This window comes from Furipterus horrens, unplaced genomic scaffold, assembly GCF_987537825.1.
Source record: "Furipterus horrens unplaced genomic scaffold, mFurHor1.1.pri manual_scaffold_1, whole genome shotgun sequence".
Taxonomy (NCBI): domain Eukaryota; kingdom Metazoa; phylum Chordata; class Mammalia; order Chiroptera; family Furipteridae; genus Furipterus; species Furipterus horrens.
Window position 1 is genome coordinate 53,191,517 of NW_028327171.1, and position 19,162 is coordinate 53,210,678.

The 19,162-nt window shown below is 36.6% G+C and overlaps 1 protein-coding gene across 4 annotated transcripts in view; it reads left to right on the top strand.

Annotated features, from left to right (window-relative positions):
- The window catches only part of OPA1 (OPA1 mitochondrial dynamin like GTPase), an 87,435-nt gene extending 77,488 nt beyond the window's left edge, over window positions 1–9,947 (top strand). For all 4 annotated transcript variants that reach the window (XM_090275467.1, XM_090275481.1, XM_090275475.1 and 1 more), the window contains 2 exons: window positions 7,613–7,687; window positions 9,812–9,947. In XM_090275467.1, coding sequence (XP_090131593.1) covers window positions 7,613–7,677 — 65 coding nt within the window. In that variant the 3' untranslated portion in view covers window positions 7,678–7,687; window positions 9,812–9,947. The remainder of the gene's footprint in view (window positions 1–7,612; window positions 7,688–9,811) is intronic.
- The last annotated feature ends 9,215 nt before the right edge of the window (window positions 9,948–19,162 follow it).

A 19,162-nucleotide genomic window follows, 5' to 3' on the forward strand; every position in this document is an offset into this window, starting at 1 on the left:
TATAGCTCTGTGAGAATAATACTGTCATTTATGAATCCAAATGTTTTTTTTTTTTTTACTGGAAGCTTAACATGAAATTTAAAAAGATACTGCGTAATAAACAAAAGACAATAAACAATTTTTAAAAGATGCAATTAAAACATAATCAGAATAGTACATGTCAGTCCAGAGTTTTAAAGTAATATTGGTTTTGGAGTCTTCTGGACAGATTCCTTCATTTTATAGATGAAGAAACTAGGACTGTTACTTATCTACAGTCATAAGGTTAAAGGCAAAACTGGCGCTAGAAACAGTTCTCCTGAGTACAGTATTGTATACCTTTTAATATCATAAAATAACTACTGATTATTTGGGACTGTTAGACCAGGCATTTTTAACTTATTTTCTTCATCAGACACTCTTTTTATTATTGTATATGCCCTGTAAGTCCATGTTTTAGAAGATTTGTCTGCAATAATATACTTAAATTCTTTTTAATTAGAAACTTAGTTATAATTATCCATCTCATAAATGATTATTATGACAGTAAGTGTAATTCTAGCCCCCAAGTTTTCATTAGAACATTTGAAACAATGGAAATAACCCAGAGAATTATGTTACCACTTTCACAGACCCTCTAGAAGTCTGGGACCCCACCTGGCTTTGAAATGACCATACCAGTCTCAAATACCTTTCTAGGATGTAGGAAATGATGCCTCCTTCTTCTGTAATAAGCAGTAATCTGTTTGTCTTCATTAATGAGTCTGTTTAAAAGTAATCATGGGTATTTATAGAGAAAAAACTACTGGGTCAAGATTCAAAAGATAAATATTAGATTTAGTTATACAGCCTTTTGCTATGTCTCTTCAGTTCTTTGATTAACTATAAAAGGTGCACATTTTTCCTTATGCTAAATCTGAGATTTTGAGTGTAGTTTTGAGAATCATGAATCTGGTGTCTTATTTTTATTTTATTTTATTTTAAGTTGTATTGAACTTTTAAAGAGCATTTATAGTATAATTGTCTTATTTTTAAAAGCAAGCCTTTTCAGAAACAACATATACAGTATTACATAATAAGAAGTGTTCCTTTAATTTTCAGTGCCTTAGTTAACAACTTTTTACAGCAGAATCTCACCTATAAGGTGTCCCTCAAGCTTTGTACAAAGTGTGTGTGTAGCATGTTATAAAACAGTTCTGTTAAGACACAGGATCTTTGGATGTGTGGTTTGCTTAAAATACACTGCATCAGTAAGTGTGCAGCTTGTTTCTTTATGCTTTCTTTAAAAACATCAAAAGTTGTAAAGGGTTTATTTCAGTGCATGTGGCAGAGTTTATGTGTGATTCTTTGTTCCTGTTCTAAACTGTTATTAACCACTGAAGTGAACCTTCTCTTGGGTTTGGCCTTTTGGTGTTCACAGTGTATTCAAAACCTAATTACAGATTAGTCTATATTTGAGACTTTTAGAGCAAATATCAGAAGACTCAAAAAGAATCTGAGAGTAGCAATATCATTTCATGTGGAGCTAAAGAGACCCAAAACATGAATGGGTGTCAAGTCATCTGAAGAAAAGAAAAAAAAAAAGGAACTTCACTGAGACTGACGGTTTATGAGTTGAGGATTATGGGAATATTCATGACCCAGTCAAGAAGCACAATGAATTGATGTTTGAAATAGTTCATCTTTTAAGTAAACATTGGATAAATGGAAAGTAGACTCAGTATTCACTACATGTAGAATTGGCTGTTTCAGTGTAACAGAAATGGCAGTATGTTAATCCCTTCCTGAGTCAGTTTAATTTATCAAGTAAATCACAAATTTTACAAGAATTCTCTAGCTATAAATATTTAATGCAAATATTTAACAAAAAAGGGAGTTTGCTTTATAATTAGCCATGGTGATATGTATACATTTCTGTGGGAAAGTAATTTCTAAATAGTTAAATAGGTAAAATAGTTAAATACAATAAGATTTGGGGATTTGAAAACACTAGTAACTGGGACATTAATTTGGAAGGTTCAGAAAGTAGAAAGTTTTAGTGACTAACATTCAACCTTGATTCTTGTGGGTAATTCAGTTTTCTGTGCAGCAGATGGCATAGTTAGTATACAAGAGAGTGCTGAAAACTTAAATCAATTTAAAATGAATGAATTCAAATATGGGAAATAATTCTGCTTAATATTTTTAATATAGCTTCCTTATAAAGCCTAAAATCTAGTTTCCTTTATAAAGGTGTGTGTGTGTGTGTGTGTGTGTAGTTAGCATATTTTATCCTTAATAAAGTGCAATAATTAATTTGAAGTTTCTTTTTCCACTGGTTTTGTGTTTTGAGACCTGAAGATTATATGGTTTAGGGGACCCACCAGCTTGCCTTGATCTTCACTATGCCTGTGTGCATTGCCTCCTGTTCCCAGGCTCGCTCCAGCTCTTGCGGTCCTGGCTTCTGCCCTGTTGGTCACTGGTATAACCTCCAGGGAGCCTGTAAAGTTTTTTTCTTCTTCTTCTTCTTCTTCTTCTTCTTCTTGATAACCTACAGCCCTTATTTTCTATGCTATAATTTTGGGAACTTCATCATTTATCAACTATTTTTTGAGTATGTATACTGAGTCAGACTTTGTAGACACTGAAGGTGCTGGATTTTTTTGTCCAGTTTCATACTCATATTGTTCTCAGGGGTTTCTCTAAATGTGTGTAGATCTAGTCTGCTGAAGGGATAATAACACTTGTCAGAGGATGATAAGGTGTTATATGTTTTTTAGTCATCCCTAGCCATAAAACAATTTAGGAGGTGCTTGGTAACTGTTCAGTTCTGTGATTTTTACCTAAGCATGTCTTTCTTCACATAAAAAGGTAAAACTTAAAACAAATACACTAGAAATAATAGTATTTGTTTTGTCACCACTTAGAGTGCGCATGTGGCAGCAGATCTAGTGTGTGTTCTGAATCCGAGGGACATGGACAAGGGTTGCCTCTCTATGGCCTCATCCTCAGCACTGAGACCTGCAGAGCTGGATGAGGACCAAGTAAAATTTGGGATTTGAAATCACCCAAAACACAGTAGACATTTCATAGACTTAGAATGAGAGCAGGGAGTAAGCAAGTGATCCTTCTCAAAGACAGGAGGTCATCTGTGTCTCCATGTCACTCCATTAAATACATTGTGTGAGTGAAGGAATGAACGAAGAAATGAAATTTTTTACTTAATGTTAGAAGGATATGTTTATCACAATTAGTGTTTTTTTGTTTTTGTTTTTTTTACCTTCATCTTTTCCTCTCCTCTCTCCCCCAATCACTTTACCTAACTGTCTTTGTGTCATTCTTGAGATTTCAGGGCATGACGATACAGTGTCCTGGTAATCTAATTGTAAAATATTTGTAAAAACAGCTTTTTATGGGAAATTTGGGCATTTTTTATTCTGTGTTAGTCATAAAATAGTTAAGTACTCCTTTTACTTTCTTTTAGAAAACAACACAGCTTATCTCTAATTTCGGAAGAATTTGCATTTGATTTATACACCTACATTCAGAGTGGCTCTCAGTCTCTTTCAATACAAATAGACCTTGCTCTGCAAAGTCTCTTGTGAGTGATGCTACTGTACCACCCACTCACAGATAGTCTGTGCCCTGAGGATGGAGGTCATTGACAGGGCAAAGGGATGGATAGAGCTGGCCTTGCAGCTGCCTGCTTGTATTCAGATCATGGAGCAAATAGAATCATATTTCCTCTTCGTACAACACAGCTTTCCCAAGTAGAAATAGTTCTCAGTAAATGTTTGGAGGAGCTGCTGAAGTTCTCAACACCTGATTTAGATTTCCATGTGTTGTGCTGTTTAAGCTAGATGGGGTTTTTTTTAAGACCCCGTATATTTCCAGAATTCTATGAGACAATTTAGAAAACTTTTTCTTCTACCTTCCCCTCCTTTTAAAAATTCTTCAACTAATAAACTGTACTATATGGAACTCTCTATTGTTCATGGAAGAAAATCAGTGAAACTGTTTCTAAGCAACTAGATTAAATAGTTTAGAAAATAAGAATGTGGTCTTATTTTGAGAAAGGAAGTATGTTTACTGGTTTGACTGCTGGTTAAAAAATAGTATGGACTAACAAAAAATACTGACTAAACTTCCAAGAGATAGGTTGGGATTATTTTTTCTAACTTCACTAGTTAAGTTTTACATAAGGAGTATGCCTTTGTGAAAACTATTACCATGTTTTCTCATTGAACAATTTGATTAAAACAATAGGGCTCGGTGTTTTTTTTTCTGTAGATTTTGTTTTAGTTTCAAAGTACCGGGAATTAGAACTGTTAAATTACTGGAAAAAGAATATAAAGACATTGTGTTCTTTATATGCAACCATGATAGGCTTTGTTGAGTTCCTGTAATGCTAATAAGAAGTCATAAAAAAGACAGTTATTTTTATTGGCTGCTCATCACCAGTGAAGTCTCATGGGTAAAAAGGAATATTAATATTTTTACTTGCAGATTATTTTTAAATGTAAAAGATATAAATGAATATTAATGTATCTTATATGATTTTTCTATAGATATAAAGTAAAATGCTTTGCATTTTTTCCTTTACATCACTAGCTTTGAACCAGTCATTTCACTTTAATTGTCAATTCCCAGTAATACGTTAAATTGTGTTAAATGTTTGTTACTATGCTTACTATAACCTATATTTTAAAATAAGAGGTGCATGACTAAGTCAGCAATGAGGTAGAATAAATCACAATTTTCCATTTTTAATACTAGGAGATTGACATGTATTGTGAATAGTTGGCATTTGTGACAGAAATCTTTACACTTCAGAGAGAAATTACAGATTTTATTTTGGAAGTTTGTAAATATGGAAATCTAAAATCATATAAAATTTAAGTCTGTCTTTAGGGGATGTGGTGTTTTTAAACTTTCTCCGTTTACAGCTAGAAAATTACATTTTTATATGTATTTTTTAAATATGTTTTATTGATTATGCTATTACAGTTGTCCCAATTTTTCCCTCTTTGCCCCCTCTGCCCAGTACACCCATTCCCTCCAGCAGTCCCCCCTTTGTTCATGTCTATCAGTCATGCATATAAATTCCTTGGCTTCCCCATTTCTTATATTACTCTTTAACATTCCCCTGTCTATTCTGTACCTAGCAATTTATGCTTCTTAATCCCTGCACATTTCCCCCATTCTCCCCCTATCCCTCCCAGCTGATAACCCTCCAAATGATCTTCATATCTATGATTCTGTTCCTGTTCTGCTTGTTTGCTTATTTTGCTTTTTTAGGTTCAGTTGTTGATAGTTGTCAGCTGGTTGCCATTTTAATGTTCATAGTTTTGATCTTGTTTTTCTTAAATAAGTCCCTTTAACATTTCATGTAGTAACGGCTTGGTGATGATGAACTCCTTTATCTTTACCTTGCCTGGGAAGCACTTTATCTGCCCTTCCATTCTAAATGATAGCTTTGCTAGATAGATAAATCTAGGTTGTAGATCATTGCTTTTCATCACAATGAATACTTCTTGCCAGTCTCTGCTTGCCTGCAGAGTTTCTTTTGAGAAATCAGCTGGTAGTCTTATGGGAACTGCTTTGTAGGAGTTTTGCTGCTCCTAAGATTCTCTCTTTATCTTGAACTTTTGGCATTTTAATTATGATGTGTCTTGATGTGATCCTCTTTGAGTCCAACTTGTTTGGGACTCTGTGCTTCCCAGACTTGTATGTCTATTTCCTTCACCAAAGTAGAGAAGTTTTCTTTCATTATTTTTTCAATTAAGTTTTCAATTTCTTGCCCTTCCTCTTCTCCTGGCATCCCTATGATTTGTATGTTGGTACATTTGGAGATGTCCGAGAGGTTCCTTAGACTATCTTCATTTTGGGTTTGTTATTTTTTAATTCTCCTTTCTTCTTGCTGTTCTGATTGAATGCTTTTTTCTTCCTTACGTTTCAATTCATTGCTTTGAATTTCGACTTCATTCTCTCCACTGTCGGCTCCCTGTATATTTTTCTTTATTTCACTTAATGTAACCTTCATTTCTGCCTTGGTCTTTTTTATGCTGTTGCTATACTCGATGAGTTCTTTGAGCATTTTGATAATGCATCTCTTTTGAATTCTGCATCAGATCAGTTGGTTATCTCTGTTTTGTTTAGTTCTTTTTCTGGAGCTTTAATCTGTTCTTTCATTTGGGCCATATTTCTTTGTCTCCTCAATTTGGCAGCCTCCCTGTGTTTCCTTCTGTGTATTAGGTAGAGCTGTTTTGACTCTCTGTCTTAGTAGCATTGCCTAGTATAGAAAAGGCAGCTCTAAATTGTGTGGGGTGGAGCCTTAGGTAATCTCCAGGGTGGGGCAAACTGTTTCACCAATTTGTGGCTGTGGGGGGGGTGGAGAGGACTTAGAGAGGGGACAGTGACACTACACTGCCTGGCTTCTGGAGCTTTGCCCAGGAGGAAGCTGTTTCCTGGAACACGCCCTGTTTTCAGCTCACCTTCTTCCCATATGCCACTGGTGCCCTTCCAGCTGTTGCCCTGGTGCTGAATTCCAGAGGGGGTGGGTCTGAGTAAGTCCTAAGTTCGTGCAGACCCCTGAAGAAGTCTCCTGAAAATCTGGCAGTTTCTTGCATTGCCCCAACCCCAACTGGTTTTTACAGCCAGAAGTTATGGGAATTTCTCTTCTTGGCGCTAGAACCCTGGGCTGTGTCACCCAGCCTGGGACTGGAATCTCTCGCTCCCGAGGTATCCCTCACGATTCTGACCCACCACACATGAATGCAGGACGGCTGGTTCCCTGGCCTCTCTGCACCACACCGCCTCTCTGCCCATCTCCGCATCTCTGCCCCTCCTACCCTCTGGACGAATGTGGCTTCTTTAAATCCTTGGTTGTCAGACTTCCATACAGCTCAATTTTCTGATGGTTCTGGGTGATACTTGTTCTGTGGCCTAGTTGTAGTTTTTTCTGTAGTTGTATGAGGAGGTGAAGTATGTTTCCCTACACCTCCATCTTGACTGGAAGTCTCTATAAAGTACATCCATGCATATATTTTAACATGTTATTGTCCTTTACAAATATTTCCCGCAATTTCCTTTCTCTTTTAATTTTAGAACATTTTGACAAAAAAGGTATACATTTTAATGTGGTCATGTTAGTTGATCTTTTTCCTTTATAACTTTTCCCATTACTTTATAGCTAGAGAGTCACTTCCTGATCTAAGGGCAGTTAAGTATCTGTATTCTCATTTAATTTTTAAAAATAGTTTCATTCTTTTATGCATTCTTTTGTTCCAGCTTTGCTAACTGAGTCCTTAGTTGCACTCCAGATAATTCTGTAACTCCTTATAATTCTATACATAATTGTATATACATGTGTTTTTCTGTGTAAGATTCCGTAACTTTTATTAGAATCTCACAAGGTCTACCATAAATCCCACCCTCCTCCCCTATCCAAAATAATGTTAACGGCTACTACTATAATCCATCTGAACTTTATTTGGATATAAGGTGGTGTGTGGGAACAAGGACACTTTCTTCCCCTTTTCCCAAACAGTTAAAAGTATTCCACACCATTTATTGAATAGTTACTTCCTATGATTTGTGATGCCTTTGAAAAATAAATTTGTCTTTAATTTATTATCTACTTTTATCTCCACAGAAAAAGTTAGAGAAATTCAAGAAAAACTTGATGCTTTTATTGAAGCCCTTCATCAGGAGAAATAAATTATAATAAGTGAGTAAAAGTCCTCTTCCTACATTGGTACTGACTAAATGCAAAATTCATTTTTTAAAAATTTATCATTCTATTTGACCATATCCTACTTGTTCCGTAATAATAATTTTAATGGCAAGAATCTCTAAATTTCATGTGCTGTATAATGTTATTTCAGATAACTTGATTGCCTTCAAGCTGAACTAAAAATATTCTCTACAACTCGTTTTGAACAGAACAAAGGTGAACAAACATATTATAAGATATTTTATAATATGGAGGTAGCTCATAAATTTTCTACATATAAAAATTGAACTGTCGCCCTCTTTTATCCTCTTTGTTCATATTCAGTGGGTAATTATGTGTCTATTAGCTTGCAAAGCTTTTTATTTGGCTTGACTAAGAATTTTATCATTTGTTCTTATCTTATTCTCTGATGTTTAAAACATTTAGATAAACCTTTTTCCTAGTTAAAGTAACTCAGTTAGCCTTAAAATTTACTACTTTTCTGGTGTGTGGACTCCTTTATCTAATTCTGTAGTCTGACACTATAAGCATGTTCCCAATAAAGTACTGTATATTGAAAGACTTTTCTGAGTAGCATAGTCAGTTGTTAATTATTACTGAAGAATTATAATTAGTAGGTCTTTTTTTTTTAATTGAAGAAGTTGAAAAAGGGAAAATGCTATGATTAAGACATTCTTATGTATTTAAAATATTCAACTAATCACTTTATTTGTAGCCTGATTCTTTAGGCAGCCTGTAACAGTCAGAACTAGAAGGAGTAGAAGAATGTAAAAGATTCTCTCCCTAGTTCACTCAGTTCAGAAAAGGATCTTAAACCTCAAACTACCTACTTTCCTCTACTCTGGGGGCATCTACTTTCCTCTACTGTGGCGGCAATGTACTTAAGAAAGCAGGCTGGGAAAGGAAGCACAGCTCTGTCCAGCAGTATACCAGCAATGATTGATAGGGGAAGAAGTTAGAAAGCTTTAGAGTATTGGTTTGTAACTCGGTTATGTTTGTTTTTTTTTTATAAGTTAAGACATGTACAGATGTACACAAAAGTGTGTCTAGAAACTAAATATCAATCATCTTTAACACAACCCAAAAATAACTCATTGTTTTTAAGTGTCTTTGTTTATAAAAGTTCTATACAGCTTCATGTATGAATTTTTTTTTTAATCATAAAATGTTATGGTATCACCATCATCATAATTACTATCCATAGTTAATGTTAGAAATAAACGTTTTGACAGCCTTCTTGATTTGGAGATTCTCTTCAGCACAAAAGTCTGCTTGATCTTGGTTTACAAATGCATTTTGGGGGGGGGGTTATCATGAATGTCACAGAAACCCCATTAAAGATATAAGCTACATTTCTGTCTTTTCAATGAAACAAGGATGCCAAAGCCAGCCAGTGCTTTACATGATAGTGTCACTTCCCTAAGGTGGTCAGTGTGACGTTGAGAGTTACCATTGCTGCTGGAACAAGCCTTGTCCTGCCAGACTGTCTGTCCCGAGTGCACGCCAGGGCAGTCCAGAGAGCCAGGCAGCGGCAGTGTCTGTGCACACAGACACCATCCCCTTCCTTCTCCCCCTGCTTGTCCGTGGCCCCTAAGGCCCTCCCAGCCCCTGGGAAGTTGGACTCTGTGAACTGTTACAAATATTTATGAATTAGATAGGTATCTATTTTAATGTGCCTTGCAAATTCATTTTAAAGAATAAATCTGGCAAAATGGTAGCCTTGCTTCATTCTGATCATTTTATAAAAGTTACCAAGCATCTTAAAGAATAGTTTCTCAATCATAATTTTAGCATGTGTGGAGTTCCTTCGCCTGATAGTGTTAAGTAACTAATTCTGATACTTGCTGAAATGTTTATACCCAACACAGTCATATGCAGATTCTGTCTGCCAATCATTTTTAATATACTATGTTTTTACTTTTTTCTCTAAGAAATAAATTTCAGTATTTTTTGATTCATATATCATGTTTGATGAAATTGTTATATTACGGTAGGTGATATTTTAAATTTAATAAAACTAGCAAATTGCAGACTTAGGCAGTTAAGCTTCAGCATTTTAATGATCATGCAGTAATGTGTCCCCAGACCTAAATTTATCAAATGTGTTTATTTTCACAGAATCCTACACATAATATCATCATCACCTCTGCATATGTATCTGAAGAAAGAAAACTGCAAAGTCTTTTGTCCTGCCTTTTTTCCTTCTGCTATCACACCTTTCTAACCATAAAATAAAGTCATGGGACAAAAATAATTTATGTGTGTTAGAGGCACTTTCCCCACCAACTGCCTTTGGAACAGAAGAGCAGGGAAGTGGCATTAACATCCTGTTTTATTGTACTGAGGTGACGGGATAATGTGAGTGGTATGACCTTTAGGTTCAGTCCTAAAGAGAAGAAACTTGCTCTCCTGCTTGTTGTCTCACTTGTGGTGGCACTAATTCAACTAATTCATTAGCTGATGTTAGCTCCATGCCAGTTTCTTTTCCAGAAAAAGAATGCTAGGTGTTTTGAGAGAAAATATATAGCAATTTTCTAAAAGCTATCAGCTGTATATAAAATGATGGTAACCCGCTAAGTTGTTGTCTGTATCTGTAATGTTCTTATCCAGAAACTCTTTGACCATGATAATTCAGTTTATATTCATCACATGAAAGAAAACTAGTTAACAAAAGAACCCCTCAAACAGGGTAATTTGGATTACAACAATGCCTTGTACATTGAGTGAAAGAGATTTCAACCCTTCGTTGTCAGCTTAGAGTTGCCTTAGAAGCTCAGTCACTAGCAGCTTACCTATTTGATTCTGTTGATGTTTTTGTACTCTATCTATTTGAAATTCATTTGTTTTGGATGTTAAGCTAGGCTTTTTGTTAACAGTGGTTTTTTACCTGTTGACAGAGCTATTGGATTGTGACACAGGATAGGGAAGATTAAGAATAATCAATTGACTAATTACATTTTGACTGTTGTCAAACATTTCAACTAGGCATCAGGAAAGGCTTTCTTTCATAGGTCTGTATTTTAAATAGAAATTATTTCAACAATCAGAATAATGTTCACCACCACCCCTCTTAACTGAACATTTAAAGAAAAATACAAAGTTTAATTTATTGCAGTTCAATTATAGTAACACCCTCACAGGTTTTATATAAATATTTTTTTTATTGGCTAAAGGACTTTAAAGCAAACAAATATGCCATTTTTGACTTAAAATCCTTCTCATATAACTCTGCTCTTTGCTGCCATTTCATTAAGCTTTTATTATTCTAATGGAAGTGCCCATTGTGTGACAGTTTTTATTTTACATTTTACTTAATTTTGCAATTTTCTTGGAATTTTGTTTTGGTAGCAGGTCCCTTGTAATTTAACTTCAGTATGTCCTTCATTGTGCTCTCTCTCAAGATCTGACACTTAATATGCAAGTTTGAAGGCTATCACAAAGTATTTCAGAAATTGAGAGTTCAGTCAATACTTGTTTTATGCTATTTAATAGAAAAGCAGATGCAGCTTTCAGCAGCTGGCCACAGTAGACATTGTTATTTGGTGGAGGAGTAGTCAAGAACACTTCCTGTGTCTTAGGTTGAGGTATAGTGAGGGAACAGAGAGGGAGCTCCCCAGTGTTCTGTACCAATTAGGAGATGACCTTCCTGGTAAACTCCCTCTAACCAGAGCTGGCCAGTAGGTAAACCCCTCACCAAGGCAGACACCATGCAATCACTAGTTCTTTTGTAGTTGTAAAACACAACCACTGTACAACTACAAGTCTGTTTCTGAATAAAAAAGGAAATAGGACCTTATTTATTTCTGTGAGCTCTAGATAGGAAAAAAGATGCCCTCAGCTGTGTTATCATTGATTTCTCCCAAGCAAACAGTTGGTATTATGTAAATACTTTTGTCACATCCCTTTGTATAAACTTAAGAAAGGAGGATGGGGTGTCTTTATTTATTTGAGATCAGTACTTGTGATTTAAATATATAAAGAGATAAAAATAAATATTATTAAAAATATATAGGAGTTCAGACACTTGCCCGTCTTCAGTAATGTGACATCTCTCATGGATGATTTTTTTTTTTTTCTTTTTTAGCTGATCTCGTACTAAGCATGCCTTTTTTTTTTTAAGCTAGGTGCTTATTAAAAGAAATAAATAAAATTCAGATTCTCAACAGTAAATCCCTATGTTCTATCTGTAGTTCAAAAACTACAAATGATTCAAATTTAAACAGGTCACTTCAGAAATTCAATATGCAGAAATTAAATTCTAACTGGACCAGGAATTTGCTTTTCAGTGTCAGGATTTACAAAGAATAGTGTGAACAAAGCTCTCTTTGGAAGACTAAAACAGTGCAAATAAATTATATCTAAAATTTACTGAGTCAGGGTATCGATTTGAAAAATCAGACTATGGAGGCAACGAGTTCTTGCCGCTTCATGGTTGAACCATCAGAGCTGTACTTACAGGTGGAGCAGTCGCCCTGTTTTAGTAGCTTGACTATTCTCTCCTCGTATTATCCCCCTTTTTCAGGCTTTCCTCCAACAGACTCCTTCCCACAAACAATTTGGCCTCCAAATGCAAATTAATAGAGTAAAAAATGAGTAGGGAACGTTGCAGAGAGTGGTATTTCCTAACCTTATAATTTGGGGGTTTTACATATGATGATAAAACTCAGAATGTAGATTTAAAAGATAAATTCCTTAATCAGTTAATAATTTTATATTTATTTATTTTAGATTTATTTATCTGTGTAAAGAAAAGTGGGATTTTAGTTTTCGAATAAAGGGGATCAAAGTAATGCTTTTTATCTGAGTTCTCTAAGCTGGTATAAGCTGTAGTTTCAGGTACTTTAGCAGTGTGGAAATTTGCTTACAAATAGGCTTACTTTTTGAACAATCATGGCTATGTTTAAATATTTAAAACAACATTGTTTTTACTTTTGCACTGTGAGTGAACTTTGTATTATTTTTTAAAACCTTCATACTACATGTAGATGTTATTGCAATTTATCTTTTGCCTGTGCTTGATTTAAGGTCATCTGTATAGATGAGTAATTAAAGATATTATCTAAAGAGAGCATCTTTTAAGTTTTCTCTGTTTTAATGAGGGAGAGAGAGAGACACTCCAAGTATAATGAAATTTGTGGTATAACAAGCCTTTGATGTGGCTCTTCTCTGAATGCTTTAATTTCGCATGTCTCACACTTCACAGTTGTAATCTCATGGTCAAACAATGCCCTTTTTTTTCATGTCTTGATACTTATCAAAACATTTTGGTATTTTGGGGGGTAAAATATATCAAAAATACCAATGTGTTTAAGTTAGTTATACTTGAGTCATAACTAAGTCTTAAAACTGGAAGTAACCTTAAAGATCACTTAATTCTATCTACTACCTGATTATGAATTCCCATTTCTTATTTCTCATTTTTTATCTCTCCCAGAACTTTGCTCATAAATGGTGCTTATTAAATATTTGGTGACCATTCGATGTGTAAAATAAGGTAGAATGTGGATGTGCCCTCTCCAGGATTCATATTAGTTGCCTAAAGTCAAAACTAATAAAACTCTTGAAGTCATGATTGCTTCAATAAGTAGTACGTAGTAGCCAACATATGGAATATTTCTGGGAATAAATGTCAAGAGACAAGACTTTGAATTCCTTTGGAAGGTTTATAAGGAATACCATGTTTCAATCATATTAGCATTTACTTCACTTAGTAGTACTAACAGACCAGTTCTAGTTGTATTTTAAATTGTTTCCATCCTTTGTGCAATTCAGATTCAAAATCTTTGTGTATGTAAAAAGTTTGTGAAGAATTTCCTTCCTGAAAATTTAATAATTTTTGTTTCCTTCTAATATTTCCAATTGAATCAATCAAAATGAAGTAGCTACTATGTGCTTATAAATGACACGTGTTATTTAATTACAAAATATATTTTTTAAATAATTAAGCATACCCAATTTGTGGTAATTAAGACAGTCATATTTTCTGCACATGTTAGACTAAGTTGATAGATGTAGAAAACTGAAGAGTTGCGTACCACAAAAATTGTCAAAGATTTAAAAGGACGTCATCAGGAAAGTAAATGTGAGTGAGCTTTAGCCTGAGTAATACAATTTTACTTCTTGTAAAGAGTAAAACAAAACATGTATCATGAGGCATTGGATTAAATCTGTATCTTGAAATGACAGAGTCACGTTACTGGCTTGAAAATTGAGTATGTGTATGTGATTGTTCTCTGAAAGACGAGGAAGTAACTACAACTTTTTAATGTTTGTAAATCACTTCTTCATATTTTGTGGTAGAGAATTCTTGTTATTTGTTTTGTTTTATATTTAACTAATTAACCCAGGTTTAGCCTGATTCCTATACAAGTATTTGAGACCATTCGAAATCGTTTATTTTAAATACGTAGTTCAGTGGCCCCACGGAAGACCCCCGTCACCATGCTAGGACACTGCCAGCAGCCTCCCACAGAAGCATGTCTATGGCTGTGCTGAGTATGTAAGTTACACTCCTCAGTGTTCAAAGCAGAATGTCCGTTCTGCTGCTTATGGTTGGAGTGACTAAATTCCACCGCAGCAACATAGAACTTAGAATTTTAGCCACTTGTCAGAAAATATGGTCTTGGTTTACATGCTCTGGCACCTGCCAAAGCTTGTAAAACCTCTAGCACTAGTGAGAATGTCTGTAGGGAATAGGTTAACTTCAGCTTCTTGCTTTACTAAAGTTTATCTGTGAATTAGGCTAAATCATCAGAAGGCAAGAAAGCCTGGACTTGCCTTTACCTACCCCTCAATTTATTAATATCATGCCCATGGCTTTCACTAACAAATACTGTATGTTGGGACTCCAGGAGGTGGACAAGCAACTCAACATTTGTACCCCAGGGGTTCTGAAAGCCATGGAGACAGTATCTGAGCCACTGTTCCAGGTAGGCAACTCCCATGATACAGACAAAGAGCTGCTGGTCAACAGATAAAGAAGTACAGTGGTACCTCGGTATCCATCGTTAAATTCATTCTGGAACTTCCGGCCAAGATGGAGGCTTAGACGGACACGCTAGGTCTCCCTCTACAACTAGAGAGGAATACAACTACTTCAAAACAAAGGATAACTAGAAATTCCAGAAAATAAAACTACACGGAAGCCCAACATATTAAGTTATAAACCAGCGGTGCCATTTGGGCAGGTAAGAGTTAAAGAGGGCAGTGCTGTTTGCGGTCGCACCTGAGACAGCGGCGGGGCGGCGAAAAATCCCGGCGGCAGTCAAGCCCCTGGCAGTGCGCGACCCCAGCACTGGGGAAAGCAGCCACCGCATCGCCTTGAACAGTGAGGACGGATCCCGGTCTCCTAGCTGAATAACTGTGTGAATCCATCTTGGACCCCCGCCCCCAAAGAAAGCACCACAGGGCTGCGAAATAGGTCGCAGACAGGCGGCGGTCGCTGATTTGTGATGCGTACGCAGGCACTGCCCCCTATAGCCAGCCCAAGAAAACAAAACGCATCTGTCAAAATGAGGCAGACAACTATAGAAATCCCGGTGACACAACTCACCAGGCAACAGATAGAGAACCTGACAGATGAACAGATAAGAAACCTGTCAGAGGCTCAGTTCTGGGCCATTGTTATCAGGTGGCTTACAGAATTCACAAAAGAGCAGGAAAAAGATAAGAAAGAAGCGAAAAACATTCATAACGAAAGGAACAAAACCGCATACGAGACAGAAGGTGAGGAAAAAAAATCCAGAGTTCATTTCAACAAACTGGAATATGGAGAAGGAACAAGCAGTCAACCAATGCAGCGAGAGGAAATGGGAAGCAACAATGAGAGGATCAGAAACCTCTGGGACAGCTATAAAAGGCCCAACATAAGAATCATTGGTTTGCCAGAGAGTTAGGAAGATGAACTAGAACTTGAAAAATTGAGTGAAAATATAATAAAGGAGAACTTCCCAGACTTGGGGAAGGGAATAGACTTGCAGGTCCAGGAAGCAAGGAGAGTTCCCAAGAGACTGGACCCAGGGAGAACCACTCCAAGACACATTATAATCAAAATGTCAAAAATTAAAGATAAAGAGAGAATCTTAAAAGCAGCAAGAGAGAAGAAAAGAATTATGTACAAAGGGGTCCCAATTAGACTATCAGCTGACTTCTCAAGGGAGACCCTACAAGCAAGAAGGGACTGGCAAGAAATATTCAAAGTAATGAAAATCCAAAACCTACAACCACGAATACTCTATCCAGCGAAATTGTCATTCAGAATAGAAGGACAGAGAAAGTGTTTCCAGGACAAAATAAAACTGAAAGAGTTCATTAGATCCAAACCACTGTTATATGAGATGTTAAAGGGACTGGTTTGAAAAACAGAAGCTAGGGAGATGAAACAAAGGCAAACTAAACAGGCAACGAGAGTGGAAAAGGAACTGTGGGTACGGGAAGCATATTGGGGGGAGGTCAACAGGGAGGGGGAGTGGGGAGAGGGAGGGAGATGATATAGGAATTGGGGATCATGGTAGGAGGGAATGGAATAGACGGAGAGAGGTTGGGAGGAACTGTATGCACAACTAATGGACATAATCTAAAAGGGGGGGACAACTGGAGGGAGGGGGGCCACCGGGTGGAGGGGAGCAGAGGGAAGGGAAATTGGCACAAATGTAATATTTTAATCAATAAAACACATTAAATCTGAAAAAAAAAATACTGTATGTTGTACCTATTTGAAGAAAATGCACAACATCTTTTGCAGAAGTAAAACCTAATGACATGTCTGTTATCACTTACATTCACTAAGGAAAGGATTACTAGATAATTCAGTGACAGCTAAGATTCCTGTATATGCTGCTTTCCTTTTGTTAAATAGAACCCAGGACCCTACCTGTTTCTTTGCTTCAGCTGCCAGGAAACATTGCAATTAATTCACCTCTTAACTGATGAACCTATCCATTTTTATGCTTCCTTAGTTCGTGTTTCATTTTTGTTTTTAATCACTTTTCCATACATCTTAACATAGATAGTCATTAACAAAATGCAATGCTTGCTCTTTCTCCGTGAAGAAATTTATTTGTCTAGCCGGCTTAAGTGGAAAGTTCTTACCCTTGCCGTCCTTGATGCTCCAGGTGCAACACAGCCAATACCCATGTACGCCAAATGTGTATAATTTTTTTCTACAATCAGTTTATAATATAGTAAAAACCAGAAGTCATCTAACCTATGCCTTAAGAACACAGCATGCGCCCAGTGACAATAATGAACCTGCGTCCTAGCCGCCATGAGTAACACCAACTAGAAGAGGAGGTCCGCCTCAGTCTGCAGCCATTCCCAGGATGGTCATATGCCCTAACCAAGGGCCCATTATAAGGTCTTAGGAGGACTCAGAGCGCACAGTGACTAATCACTTACATTTGGGGATCCATCTAGACGTCCCCCTGAAGCCTTTTTAATGGTCAGTATCTTATCAAATATTAATCCCATGAAACTTTTGGTTTTCTTTTTAAATTTTGAAGTTAAGAAAAGAACTTAAAGGAACTAATATAAATGACCCATGGACATGGACAACAAGGTCGGAATTGATTGGGGGGGGTAGGTGGGGCAGGGAAGAGCAATGGGGGAAAAATGGAACTGTAATAGAAAAACAATTTTAAAATGTAAATAAAAAAAGAATTTAAAACTAGGGCAGCAATTTTCAACTGGTGTGTTGGGGCACATTGGTGTGCCACAAGAATTTTTAAAACATACAATACCTGATTAGAGAGGGGCACTGACCTCTTTTCTCTTAGGTTATTAAATAAAAAATGACAACAGACAACACAATAACCATCCCATGTGAATGAATCAAAATTATATACCTATTTTTGTCAGATCGGCAAAAATATATATTCTTCTGTGTGCCGCAGAATTTTAGGAATTAGTTTATGAGTGCCATGAGATGAAGAAAGTTGAAAATCTCTGCTGCTCTAGAGCAAAGAAGCCAGTATGTCTTGTGTTTTGCGTCCATAATCACAGGCAATGTTATCTGCATGTTATAGATGAGGAAATAGGCTCAGGAAAGCTTTAAGGTCATTCTGATGAGTAGCAAAGTCTAAATTTAATAGCAAGTCTGGTTACAAGCCTAGGCACTTCGCAAAATATGCTTTCTCTCAAAAAAAAACTTTTAGGAAAATGAATGAATTTATGAAAATAAATAGCACAGTGATACACCTAGAAAGCGAAACAGACCAAGCTATACAGAAATGGCACAGGATGGTTTTCTCTGAAGCTGTTGCTGCATCACAAGAATGGAAATGGCGGAGGTGTGTGGGGTACAGTTTCCTATGGGCCTGAGGACAGGCAATAATGGGGATTCAAAGGGCTCTAGGCTCATCTCTACCCTAGGCCTTAAGTCTTAGGGGCAAAAATGAGGACTTCACAATTTTTCCTCAACATGTATCATGTGACCTTTCCCATCTTACCTATGCAGATTCTCCAGATTTTTTTGAGTTAGCCCAACTATTAAGGTACAGCATTATTTTTACCCCAGTGTTTAATACTTATAGCATGCTATTTCCCCAAATTTTGACTACTTTTTTTTTTTCCTAATAAATTAACACTTGAAAGCTATGAGCTTTACAATATCAACTCAATTTATTTTCAGGAATATCTTACATGTTCTTTAATTATCTTACCTTGAGAGTTCCTAGTTTCCCAATACTACTGGGACTGAAATAGGTACTTTCCAGCCAACATTCTTGAGAGTTTATCTTTTCATTTATTAGAACATCCTAATATGAATGCTTAATTGAACATCCCTGCCCCTACCAGATAGAAGGCTCTCTGTAAGCACAAAGCCACTCCCATTTTCATACATTTAGATTTCTCTTTTTAAATATCCGAGACATTTACGTTCTTGCTAATTATACTAATTGCTGTGGTCATAACTGAATCGGGATTGTGAGACTAGCTCCATTCCCATCCAAAGCACTGTTTTGTCACCCTATGGGTAGACGAGGCATTTGGATCTCCTTCTCTCCGTTGGACACCCCTGTCGGTGCAGCTTGCCAGCTGTGTACCCTGTGATTGGCTGGGCTTTTGATGTGCAGATACTACAAGTTGGTCACAAACTTGTGTACAATGGGCCTGTTCTGGTTCATGTGAAAATCAACATCCTTTTTTGTGTTCCTGGGTGACAGGATGCTACAATACTATTAGCATTTGCAAAGAGTGTGCTCTGTCCAAGGGTGTAACCACAGATCGTGTGCTGCTCAGTTTGTGTTTCTCTATTATGTGAGGGACACAAAGAAGCTGAAGGCAGGCAAAGGCCTGTCAAATCCTGTAATGTAGCGCTCGACCCCCAAACTCCACTTGGCCTCCATGCATCTCTTGTTCCAGATCCCACCCCTTCCCTTGAATGGGCTTTGAGGTAGGTAAATGAATTCAGAGGCCTGGTGGGCGGGGGATTCCTTTCTGACCTCATTCCTGTACCATTTGTTTGCGGGC